Source organism: Siniperca chuatsi, linkage group LG4 (assembly GCF_020085105.1).
Source record: "Siniperca chuatsi isolate FFG_IHB_CAS linkage group LG4, ASM2008510v1, whole genome shotgun sequence".
Lineage (NCBI taxonomy): Eukaryota > Metazoa > Chordata > Actinopteri > Centrarchiformes > Sinipercidae > Siniperca > Siniperca chuatsi.
Genome location: NC_058045.1, coordinates 21,045,234 through 21,058,206, shown reverse-complemented (window position 1 = coordinate 21,058,206; position 12,973 = coordinate 21,045,234). Strand labels below are relative to the sequence as shown.

The window sequence follows — 12,973 nt, the reverse complement described above, 5'->3', positions numbered from 1 at the left end:
GAGATGTATATGTAAGCTTTCAACATCTGACTAGAATTAATCTCAAACCTCCTCCGGAGCATTTGGATTTGAACACTTGAATGCTTCTTGAATGCATGTACACTTTTTTGAGATGGGATAGTTATCCAATCCACCCAAGATGCATGAAGTGACTAAGTGTAATGTATTAAGGACTGGCCAAGGGTCCCACAAGATTTGTTAATTTCTGTTTTTTCACTGTACATTTTTAATAACGTTCATGAAAGAAATAAAAGATGCGCAATAAACATGTAAATTACCTATTACAAACCCTGTTAAATATGCAGATACAATTGGAAATATGAGAGATCACAATTGCAGGTTGTTATAGGGTGATGTGTTTCTCTGTGACTTCTTCACAGGTTTTCCAGGTACACAGCAGTTAAAATAGTGTCTGTCAGAGCAATCAATGGAAAGATTTGTTTTGAAGGCTGTTACATCTAAGCCTTCAACTCAGGCAACTGAGATGACCAAAGCTTTGCTGGTCAGGAGAACTAAAATCAGACTATAACGTGAAAGCTACTTAGCATACGGCTTTTTGTGACTAGAAGAAGCAAACTGTCATACACTGGAATGCCTCATCTGCAGGGAAAAGCTACACATGGCAATGGTGCCAAGTAAACTCAAACCAGGGATAAAAAATCACTATAAAGGGGTACCATGGTTTAAAGAAGTTTGACCTGAACCTAACAACATGTGGGATGCAGGATGTCTAAACACAAACAAGACAGAAAGAGGCAGATTAGTCTGTGAGTCTCCATGAAATGACACTTGAATCAAGAGAACTGATAAAACAAGTTTTTTCAAGATTTTTGTTGAAGAGAAAGATAACCTCTCCCCCACTGACAGATTTTCTCTTGTTTTGTGTATCTAGTGGACACCAAAAGAATTTAAATGAGGCATGGGTTGTGAAGCCCGCTTGTTAATATGGTGATATGGTATTGATTTGACAGGGGAACTGTACTTTTTCTGTTACCGGCCTCAGTCAGATCACACCGTTCCATCCGTATCTCAAACCTCCATACTTTTTCCACCAACTCCTTCAGCAGCACTCAGCTTAGCAACACTGTCAAAAGCAGAGCCACGCTCTCACTGGCTTTCTGTCCTAGCTCTCAGCCATATAACACTCCACTGGGGTTGCTTTCCAGACCCTTAAATAATGTATGTAACTCTGCATGACAGAGAGGGAGGGCGAGCGTGTGCCTGTGTGTGCAGAGTGCCAACATATACTGTGTCTTCTAATGCTTACGAGACCTTTGTTGCTGTTGCAGGATTGGCAGCTAAATCCCTGGGCTTTGCAGGGGCCTACTTTCACTCCCCTCCATTGTAAGCCTTTCTTTTGTGATCAGTGTGCCATAGACTGTCTCACATACACACACACACACACACACACACACACACACACACACACACACACACACACACACACACACACAGATTACCATAAAGTAGGGAACAATTACAGTATTATCCTACAGTCCTATAGAGGTAAATGCTTGCAGATATATAAAGACAATACACACTCAGATCCTGGGTGTTAAATGTCCATGTGAAAGCATCCATTGTTCAACTGAGATAAGACTTCCTAATTGGGCAAACTAAGTGCAGTCAATACGTGCTCCCATAGGCTGCGGATGCACACAAAAAGGACAGCTACTCATAAGAATGATTCCTAATTTTAGAAGTAATTACAAGGAGGATTGCTCCACTTTAGCTGGTAATACAGCACACAGGTGGCAAACCAGCACAGATGACTACACTGCCCCCTGTCAGTGCACATGTGTACTGATGCGCTCTGTACAGTACATGCATTATCTCTCTGTGGCAGCCCCACTGTTGCTCCCAAAGAAATTCTCAAAGTTGATGATGTGTGGCTGGAGGTAATAAATTTGCCAGTATGTAAATAATGTGTATTTTACACATATAGGTGGTGTGGACTTCGCTGGACTTTGGAGATTAATATGTTTCTGCCCTATGTGTGAATTTGGCTTATGAGGGATGTGAAATAAGGTGATGAAATTAAAATCTCTGGGGGATTGGATGCTGATGCTCTTACCCGTATTTCTACTTCTTTTCTCACATATATTTACACACACACACACACACCCTTTTCATTCTACACTGCGCCAATTCACCCTGCATGTGCTCAATTTAGGAAGGTCTACAAGTTCAAACTGCACGCTAAAATCTGTTCCATGCAGGATTACAGGCTTCAGCAGCAGGTTTGTCTGCAGTTGTAATGCACTGCAGAGAAGTGTTTCTCTGTAATTTCAGCAAGAGTAATAATTCAATTCAAAGAGTAAAGGAGAGAGAGTGAGAGAGCAGAGTAAAAACAAAGCATTTACCATTAAACACAACAAAACAACTCCCAGCCCAGATGCCACTAATTTACCCTCCATCCTCCCGGGGTTTTAGTCCACACTATTTCTCCTCTCTGATCCCTCGCTTTGCTCTGACAGCCACTTTTTCTCTTCCTTCTCCAGCTCTACACTAATCCCCTCCCAGCTATAGAGACAGGATGTTTAGGGGCTTATTTACTCTTGTAAAAATATGGCTTTGAAGAGACCTCATGCCAGAGAGATGTGTATGGGTTTTTTCTGCCTTCAGATCAAGCCTGTGAAGGGTTTTTGATCTTTGAACTGAGATATGAACTCATGGGTATTCAAAGGGGTGTATTGTTTCTTAAGAAGAAAGCCTATAAGCAACTAAGCTATTACTGTACAATAATGAACATTTAGAGGCCTTAACAAAATACAGTATAAGCTATAGGTGAAGTACACAATGACAAGTTACTTATTCTACTAGTAAACATTTAGTAATGGATTTGATTCATAAATGTAGAATTCCATTGCTAGTACATTACTACCTCACGTTAATATGTAAACTAACATTGTACCTTTTTAAAAACCCAAAAAGTTGTCTTATCTGCTCTAAAGATATATGAATTATTTGTTGATCCTTAGCAAGTGATGCTTAAAGGCATTATAAATTCTTTATGAATATAAAGTTGTTGCATCAGACTGCACTCATGTTTTACTCATGTATTATGAATGATTTGTTGGTTAATTTGTTGGAACATCTGTTAAACAGTTATACAAGGATATAAACAGCGACTTTTCAGCCCCAAATCTGAAGTTGCCAAAAGTCCAGAAAAATGTATAAGCTGTTTGTTGTCAACAGGATGAGGCAACATGAATATGCAGTACCAAGTATCTGATTTCTATATACAGTTCTTCTCACAGCTGATATTTAGACTTGTCAAATACAGGTGTAACTAATAACAGTCATTATGGCGGTGTAACATTTACGTGTTCCAGTTCCAGGTGTTGTGTCTCACTCTTATTTTTACTGGGACACTTAAATGGAATGTCACCATCATTAATGTGCTTTTTGTGCCGTTTTATGTCAAAATATCCACTGTGAATAAGTTCTACTACAAGTTCTACTACTTTGGCGATGTCAGCGGTTACTGGTGGTAACAGCAAGTGCAGTTCAACACTACAAGTCCCACAATTCTGGGGACAGAAAATGTCTATCTGTTTACAGCACACCAAACAAACTCACAGTGTTTCAATAAAGAAGCCAATAATCATTAATGTACATTTACCCTGAAGTAAAAAATTAAGTCTGTATTGTCATTGATGATTCAGCTGATATTCAAAGTCAATTTCTGATTTCTGTATATGTATACTGTTTACTATAGGGACCTGTAATTTATGCGACCAAAATTGTTGATTTTATTGATCTAACACTGATATGTAATTTGGGAGGTTTTTAAGCTTTATTTGTGAGTTATCAAGAACATTATTTGGCAAAAAAACACACACACAACAATAAAAAATTATGTAATGTATGATCCAATGGAAAAAAAAATTATTTACTTAAGAATCTCATACAATCATCACAGGTTGCCTATTCACTTACAAATTCTTGTCATTTTTTAAAATGATTTTTTTGTATAGTTAACTCATTCATCATTACATTCTGGGTTGGTAAGGCTTATTAACCTTTATTACAGTTAGTGTTACCCTGACAGATTCTCTGTCTTCCTCTATAATGATTCGTCTTCATGCTGCAATGCTGCTGTTTTTGTCGTGCAGCTGTGAGATACCTGGGCTAATCAACTGTCACCCTCCTCTACTCTCAGCAATTAGAAAGGGTTAAGAAAACGGTTACTGTTCCCTCCAGTGTCCCGTTTGATTCTATCTCGCTTCCTGCAGCTTGTTAAATTTACATTTTATACATTAAGCTGATGCTTTTACCTAGAGAGACTTACAATAAGTGGAGACGGTAAGTCAACATCAGTGAATCGCTGTGATTAGGCCATTCATACACACTGCAAAAACAGGTCCAAATGTATTCCTTTCTGTCTGGTGTTGTGAAATGGAAATAGGTTCATTTTCTGGCACAGCTAGCTAGTTTTTCATGTAGTGGTAGAACTGGAGAGTGACAGAGGAGGTTGTTTTATATATATATATATATATATATATATAGGAACTTTGGGTTGTTTATACTGTATGTACGAGACTTTTTCTAAGAAGTAGACAGATGTGAGAACATTCTGCTGGGTGTGATAAATGTCACACTCATACCTTACATTCAAAAGTATGTGTGCACCCATGTTTTATACACATCAACAACCACAGCAACCAATGCACATCGAGAAGAATATGTAATGTATGTAATGTAGCAGGAATCATTCTTTCTCTCATTCATTAAAACTTCCCTCTGTGAGTCTCTATAGGAGTGCAGCGTGGTACTGAAGCTAATTCTGCAAGCTGTAGCATAAAGTGACTCATTCATAACCCAGCCATTCTCAGGTATAGTGAATGTATTCTGTTCATCCCTCTCTTTCTCGCTTCCTCTTCGTCTTACCTAATTCTCTCTTTCATCTGTTCCTGACCTATGAGTTCATAGCCTGTGTCTGTGAGAGTGCTGAGGTGAATTGATTCGGCAATGTATTTTCATGTCAGGGCCTTGACTTTTTAACCAGAGGGGGAGAATTGCCTCTTTTATATCCACTTCTTCCTGTGAGGTGAAACATTGTTGCCAGAGTCTCATTAGATTTGCAAAAACCAATATCTGAGTCTCCAGTGCCTCCGAGTGTTTCTTGATTTTTATTTCCTTTTTTGGGGGAAACATTTAGGCCTTGAATCTTATGAAAGGGGGGCATTGGAAGAAAAACAATAGAGAAAGAAAAATCAATTGACCCCACCCGTTCCATACCCTCCACCCTATTAGATATTCACCCGCATTCAGGCATGCTTCGATTGCATCAGAATTTTTTGAAGTGTACAGTCCAATTCATTTCAGAATGTCTGGGAAAATTATAGTTCACATTCCTCAAGACCTCGCACTAATCTCATTGAGAGATGTGGAGAAAAAGATAGAGGCAGAGGTGGGGGGGGATAAAGACCGAAAAAAGACATAGTGGCATGTCAGCTGTCGAAACACATGATGAGTTTGTCTGACTGATACTGACTGCCAACTTACTAAACAAAGCACATAAAAGCTGTGACCACAACAGTGAGAGCAACAGTGCAACCCACTCATGCGCTCACAATAGAAACGCAGGAAGCATAAGGCAACAGTAAACCTTTTAGAAACAAACACTAGCTATGACAAATTGCCACCTCCAAATTGTTTGTTTTACACCACATTTTGCTGCATGCATTTTGCTAGATTAGCAGTAAAAGGCAAGGCTTAAAGGTAAGCCTGTTAAGTAAAGCAGAATGCTTATGGTACACCTGATCCATTCCTCGCAGTAACCACTGCATCTGTGTACTGAGGAGTTGTACTTACAGTCTACAGTCATCAGAAGCGTATACTGCGGTAGTGAGGCTGTAAGATCTCACTTTCTTAAAATTGCACATATTACTGTCTTGCAACTTTTATCCTCTAAAGGCTACTGAAATGTGTACATATCTAACATATGCATAGTCACAGATTTTGTACAATCCCATGGCACATTGTAATATGCAGTGCTAAAAAAATAACAAGCTTATTGAAATTTGAACAGATTAATCGGTTATTCATCAATCCATTACTAAGTTTGATAACTACATTAAGCCCTTTCTAAGTTCTTAAATGCCACCTAGTTTTAAACCAGTGATTTACTGAATCAGTTTGCACCATTAAAATGTCAGAAATGTCTGAGCTAGTAAAGACTTTAGCAATGTATAAATTGGTTGCTATGAAACATCTGTAGCACTGCAGCATAAGAAGCTGTTACATAACCTCCAAAAGTGACAGTTTTATGGGGGCAAACAATATATTAAACTTAGCTACGAGCACTTATAAATGTAGGTATTACTTTGTTTTATTCATATACTGATATATATGGAGAAATAAGTGTGTTTCAGAGCTAGCGGGAAATATTATGCTAAGCTAACTGATGTTATTTGATCATCACATTATTGGCATGAGGTTTTGTTATTTGAGTTATATTGTGTTATTTTTGTGAATTGTAATTTAAAACCTTCATACTTTACATCATTATTAAACTGCATTTTATCAAGTGTTTGGTCAGATGTCAGCAGTTTTCACATTACCACTTTTACTCCACTCAAAAAGGGTAATTAGCAAGCTAATGTTGTCAGTTTATTAAGTAAGCTTCGCACGTACATACACAGTTACACCTGGTAGTTATAGTGGTATGTAGTGATATGCAGCCCTTTTTAATTTAGGCTAAGTTTGAATTTACAAAGAGCTGATGCAACCATTTACTAAATCTGCTACATAGAGCATGTTCAACTCAAAAAACACAGTACAGTACCTTACAACCATTCAACATGCATCAATTAGCAGCTTATTACCAAACAACATACTGTATCACTGCAGTCTATGCAAATTTACCAGTGGTGAGAGTAGTATAAAAACTGGGAGCTAAGAATTTTGTTGTTACTTTTTGTTCATGTAATGCTCAATAGAAAAATTTAATTGTAGAGAATCTGTGCACTATGTTCGACAGAGGAGCAAAAGGTCTCAACAGTATGAGTGACTTGGATTTGCCTCTTGCTCTCCAGAGTGTACTTGTGAAGTATGTAGTAAATCTAATGAAGTGCTCATATCTGCAGCACAATTTGAATTTAGTAGAAGCAAAGTGACCTTTTCCTGAACTTGCAGTGAACAGCTGGACCTACCTGTGTAACCATTTAAATATTTTTCAATTTTGTTTGTCTGCTTGACTCCTATTTTGTCCTAAAGTGGAGTTTAAGGACATTGTAAAGCCTATCCAATCCAGTCATATCAGAAAACAGATAAAAAAGGAGACAAGGATAGAAAAGGAGGGGAGAAAATGAGCAAAATGGCGAGCAATAGTGAGGAGGGTTTCTGTCAAATGCTCAGCCATCTCCAAACATGTCAGAAATAGGGAGCAGAGTTGGAGGAGATGGCTGGCAGAGAGGCAATCAATAAACTCACATTTCATCTTGCAGTGTGTGTGTGTGTGTGTGTGTGTGTGTGTGTGTGTACATGTGCCTACTGCGTGTATTTATGTGACTGTGAGTGTGTTTGTTGTATGAAATTGCGAACCAGCTCATTGTAAGCAATTCTCCCAGAGTGATGAGACAAACTGTCACATTACCAGAGAACATACCCTACCCTACGCTTTTTCATTTAAACCTCTATCACCAGGGAAAACACAGCATCAGTCCAAATGAATGCATGCTTTGTGATGCTTTGAGGTTCATAGGTTCCTTGTAAAAGATTATGTTTGAATTGAAACAGATTCTCCTCTCAGAAATAAGTGGGGAGTTCAGTCCAGGCTAATTTGTTGAGCCTTGCCAGCTGTCCTCGGTACGTTATAAACTGAATTAATTCTGAGGTAAAAAGTTAAATATTCTACAAGTACACGTCATTAGCCCATTAATCTTCACTGTAGCCACTCCAGAAAGTGTCTCTTGATGGCATGATAATTCAAAAGCTTGGTGCACTTCTGTGCGCTCAAAGTTTGGAGAGAGTTGCTTGTGTTCAGCCATATTGATTAAGCCGTCCAGGATGTTGAGGAAGGTACGCGCTGACACAGTTTCAGGGTGGACTTTCACATTAAAGCCAGTGACTTAGTTTCTAGAGAGTGAACAATTATAACTTCTCTGTTCTGTCCTCACTGAATCTTTAATGATGTGATACCATCACCTGTCCTGTGTAATTGATTGCAATTGATCTGGTTCAGTGATAACCTTGACTTTACAGTATCTCCTATCTTTTCTCCTTTCTTTCTTTCTTCTTTCCCACACATTCTTGTTCCCTCTCCTCCTTCCCTTCCTTTACTGTTTTCTCCTCTCCTTTCATCTCCTCTCCCACCAGGCCTGTAGATTCTGCTGAAACCTCCCGTAGTCCTTTTTGCAACACTGAAAAGCAACGACTTATCCCCCCCACGCAACCCAGGCTTAGGAGAGAAGAAGAAGACAGAAAAGAAGCGAGAAGAAGTCTTCTCACCACAACAAATCAAACAAGAAAATACATGACACAATCCCCACCGGCACCAGTGCTGTATAACACCACTCAGCATTTGTTTTTTATTTCACACTTATCCTCTTCTCTTCACCTTTTGTTTCCTTGTTGCATCTGCCCCTCTTCAGTCTTCTCTCATCTCATGTCCTCAAGTTTTCCTGACTCTGATTCTCTTTGACGTTTTTCTCCATCTTTCCACTCCCCTCTACACTTCCTCCACCATCGATTATTCCGTTTCTTTTTTACAGTTTTCAATGTATTCCATTTTGGCACCGCACCATTACACTGGCAGACAAACGTTGGGTGTTAGCAGCGTTCATGGCAACATGCCACATCCGTAGGAGATACTTGAAACAACATGTATATTGATATTGTAACAAAACAAAAGCTATAAATCAATTTCATATTGGACCTCACCTTAAACCTCTGGTCTTTTCCCTCATTTCACCTGAAACCTCTTGCACCCTCCCCAGCTTTCTTTTTCTCCTCCTTCCCTCCTTTTCCTCTCATAGCCTCCTCTATTCCTCTGTTTTCTTTTCCCTTCTACTCCATCCTTCCTTCCTTCACACTCCCCATGCATAAACATCATCCCACTATCTATCTGCCTCTTTTTCCCTGTCTCTATCGACCTCTCTCTGTCCTCGGTGGGCCAGAGAACACTGCGAAGGCTGAGCTACTGTCCTGGTTGGAGAAGAACATTGACTTTTTGATGTGTTCCTTTCTTTTCTTGTCACAGACTGTGTTTGATCTTGTTTCCCTCTTTAAGCGGAGAGAACAAAGCCTGTTTCTTTGTCTGCAGTGGTTGTGGTCTTTTAGGACAAGGTGGTAGCCATAAGCCTTCAAAGTCAGAAACTCTATGGAGTCCTTTCTTCGATTTGCTTCTGTTTTTATTGCATTAGTTGTCATGGAGTGGAAAACAGTATATCTTTATAGTAACGGTATAAACCTTTAAAAAAGTACTATTATATAAATATTTTATTTTTTACCATTGTATAAATATACAGTATTGATTAACTTATGTACTTTGATTGCAAGTTCTTTGGTCACCCACACAGTGAGTAAATAAAAAAGAGGAAACCTTTTTTCTGTGAATTTTAGGCACTATTTCTAATGCTATTGATGTGTTGAATATTTTATTGTAACATCTTTTTTTATTATTATTTTGAAATCTGTGATTAATTGCAGAATCAGGAGTCATATTTTGACTGCCATGTGTTTAGGTTCGATTTTGTCTCAAGTCAATTCTTCTCCTGTTCTCTCTCCATCTGTCATTACAAGTCACAAGAATGTGTAAGACAAAGGCTGTGGTTTTGGTGGATAGTTTCGCTTTTTTCTCTTGCACTCATCAAAAGAACATAGCGTGTGTGGGTTTGTGTGGAAGACCACCTTAAAGAAAAAGATGACATTTTGAATGAGTTATGTCTGTCTTTTGCACTAATTTAATAAAGCCGTTACTGAAAATTCCCACAGTGCTGTTTTGCAAATTGTGTGTTCACTGAAAAACCATTTGATCTCTAGTGAAAGGAGTTGTGCACACATTTACTGCAAGTGTTAGCATGTGTATATGTCATTTACATTGCATTTCTGCTTCTGAGTCAGTCACACTTAAAGGACTAGTTTGACATTTTGGAAAATACGCTTACTTGCTTTCTTGCCACAAGTTAGATGAGAAGATAGATACAACTCTCAGATTTGTCTGTTAAATATGACACAATTATTATAGCATGTTTTGCTAACTAGTCTCATAAATTGTTTATTGTCACAGACCGGATAATCATACTTTGACGCTGATGTTGCTCCAATCGATTCAATCATCAATCTGGCTGTCGTCTACTGATGAAGATGCGTGTAATTCAGGGAACTCAGATACAGTAAAATCAGCTCCTGTATCATTTCCCTCTCTGTGGTTTCTGTGGTGGCCATGGGCACACAGCGAGCCTCAGCAGCAAATTGAAAAAGTTCAACAATAATAAACTCTGAATGCAGCAGCAACCTCAGCAGCATGGATGATGTTGTGTTTACAATGGCAACCGCTTGCTTAAAGCTCGAAAGTCATGATGACAACAAGATTCGAGTAAGTTATTGCACCCTGCAGCCCAGAAACAGTCTGGCACATAACCCCCTGTAAAACTGTGTTAATTAGTGAGCTTAGAGGAGCTGGTAGGCAAATTTTCTTTTATCCTTAGACAGAGCCAAACTAGGTGTTTCTCCATGTTTGTAGTCTTTGTGCTAAATTTAGCTAACCGTCTCCTGGCTGTAGCTTTATACTTCACTTAAGTGATATCAATCTTCTCATCTAACACTCAGCAAAGAAGCGAATAAGCGTATTTCCCAAAATGTCGAACTATTCCTTTAAACAGTCATAAACATAACAGATATACATTTCTTAACCTCCATTCAAAAACACAACAACATCTGGAGGCTGGTAACCAGATTGATTTGTTTTGATTGATCAGCCAATGATTAGATGTAACATACATGTAACTTTATTGGTTGTAATGTTCTTGTACTGCATTGCCTATGATTATTTAACAATTAAACAATGTCATCTGTGTTTTCCATTTTCAGTTGGTGATGCTGAATTTTCTTTTCTTAAAGCTGATCTAATCAATATTTTTATATTAAAAATGGATGAAATGACCATGCACAATGTGAAATGCGCACAAGCGCACAGAGATTTATCACCCAACTGCAGTTCCCCTGAGCTCTACAGAGCATTTAGCGTCTTTCAAGTCAAGTCAATTTTATTTACATAGCCCAATATCACAAATATGCCTCAAGGGGCTTTACAATATGTACAGCATACGACACTATCTATCCTTACACCCTCTTTAAGCTCATTGTTTCAGTTTTAAAGTAATTTTACTATTGTGGTTCACTCACACCATTCTTAAAAACGCTAAAAACCCATTGTTAGCTACCTCTCCAGCACCAAACAGCAGACAGACAAAGTTAGTGACTAGCTGGTGAACATAGTGGAGCATTTAGCAGCTAAAGAGCCAGATATTTCTCTCAGGTGTCGGTAGAGACCAAAACAGAGCTAAAAGAAGAGTAAATATTACACTTACATTCATCAGGTGGCCAGAAACACAATGCTAATGTTGCTCCATCTCTGCTGGATGTGTAAATAGGCAACTGTTTGCAACAATTTTGCCCCATCAACTTTATAAGGTGATAAAATGTCAATGTTGTGTTTGCTACTTTAATTCCACTGCCCCCAAGTGGCCAAAAAAATATATTTTGTTGATTAAACAGTTTTTTTCCCTATTCCCTCTTCCTTTTGTTTCAAACAAACCACTGTTGCTCCCGGACACAACTCATCTCTGTGTAGGAGATGATTTGTCACTGTGAAAGACCTTCCTGACAATAAATATTTAGAAAAGCAAAAGCTTTTCTGTATTGCTTATAGGTTCAGTCAGCATGGTGTGACTTCAGCAACTGGGTTATTTTTTTAAATGAATACTTATTGTAGATCAATTTATAAACAGTGAACACTCTTGAGTCGGGACTAATAACTACTAATAAAATATCAATACTGATTCTAAAAGTCTAAACCATGACAACTCAGAGTTGAGACCAGGAGGCAGAGTTGCAGTCCTACACGCTTCTCTGCACTTCCAGAGCAGTTGCCCAAAACTCCTTAGTGATGGTGTATGCCCCCTGACCACTTAAATTAATAAAACCAAAAGTTAACAGAAGAGGAGTTATACATAAAAACCTAAACAAAAATGCAGAAATAGCACAACAAAATAGGAGAATTAAATGTGGACTCTTAAACATCAGATCTCTGTCATCTAAAGCTGTACTAGTGAACGATTTGATATCAGAGTATCATATTGACTTATTTTGTCTTACTGAAACCTGGCTGGGTCATGAAGAATATGTTAGCCTAAATTATATAATATCAGTCATATTAATACTCATATTCCTCGAGGCACCGGCCGAGGAGGTGGAGTTGCAGCCATCTTCGACTCAAGCCAATTAATAAACCCTAAACCTAAACTAAATTATAACTCATTCAAAAGCCTTGTTCTTAGTGTTTTACACCCGACCTAGAAAACATGACAGCCAATTCTATCTGTTATAGGGTACTTATTCTGAATTTTTATCTGAATTCTCAGAGTTTTTATCAAGTTTAGTCCTTAAAACTGAGAAAGTAATTATTGTTGGTGATTTCAATGTTCATGTGGACATTGAAAATGTCTTAGCACTGCGTTTATCACATTATTAGATTTGATTGGCTTTTGTCAGAGTGTACACGAAGCCACTCACTGTTTTAACCACACCCTCGACCTTGTTCTCGTATATGGCATTGAAATTGAACATTTAATAGTCTTTCCACAGAATCCGTCTTTATCGGACCATTATTTAATAACTTTTGAACTGCTATTACTGGACTACACGCCATTAAGCAAAACTCTTACTCTAGATGTCTATTTGATATTGCTGTGGCTAGATTCAAGGAAGCGATCCCATCTGCATTTAATTCAATGGTATGTCT

General features: G+C 38.3%; 1 protein-coding gene across 1 annotated transcript in view; it reads left to right on the top strand.

Moving 5' to 3' along the window:
• cdh13 (cadherin 13, H-cadherin (heart)) overlaps positions 1-11,039 on the top strand; it is a 344,376-nt gene extending 333,337 nt beyond the window's left edge. Inside the window, exon 15 of the mRNA XM_044193744.1 lies at positions 8,326-11,039. Within this exon, the coding sequence (XP_044049679.1) occupies positions 8,326-8,333 (8 nt within the window). The 3' untranslated portion in view covers positions 8,334-11,039. The remainder of the gene's footprint in view (positions 1-8,325) is intronic.
• The last annotated feature ends 1,934 nt before the right edge of the window (positions 11,040-12,973 follow it).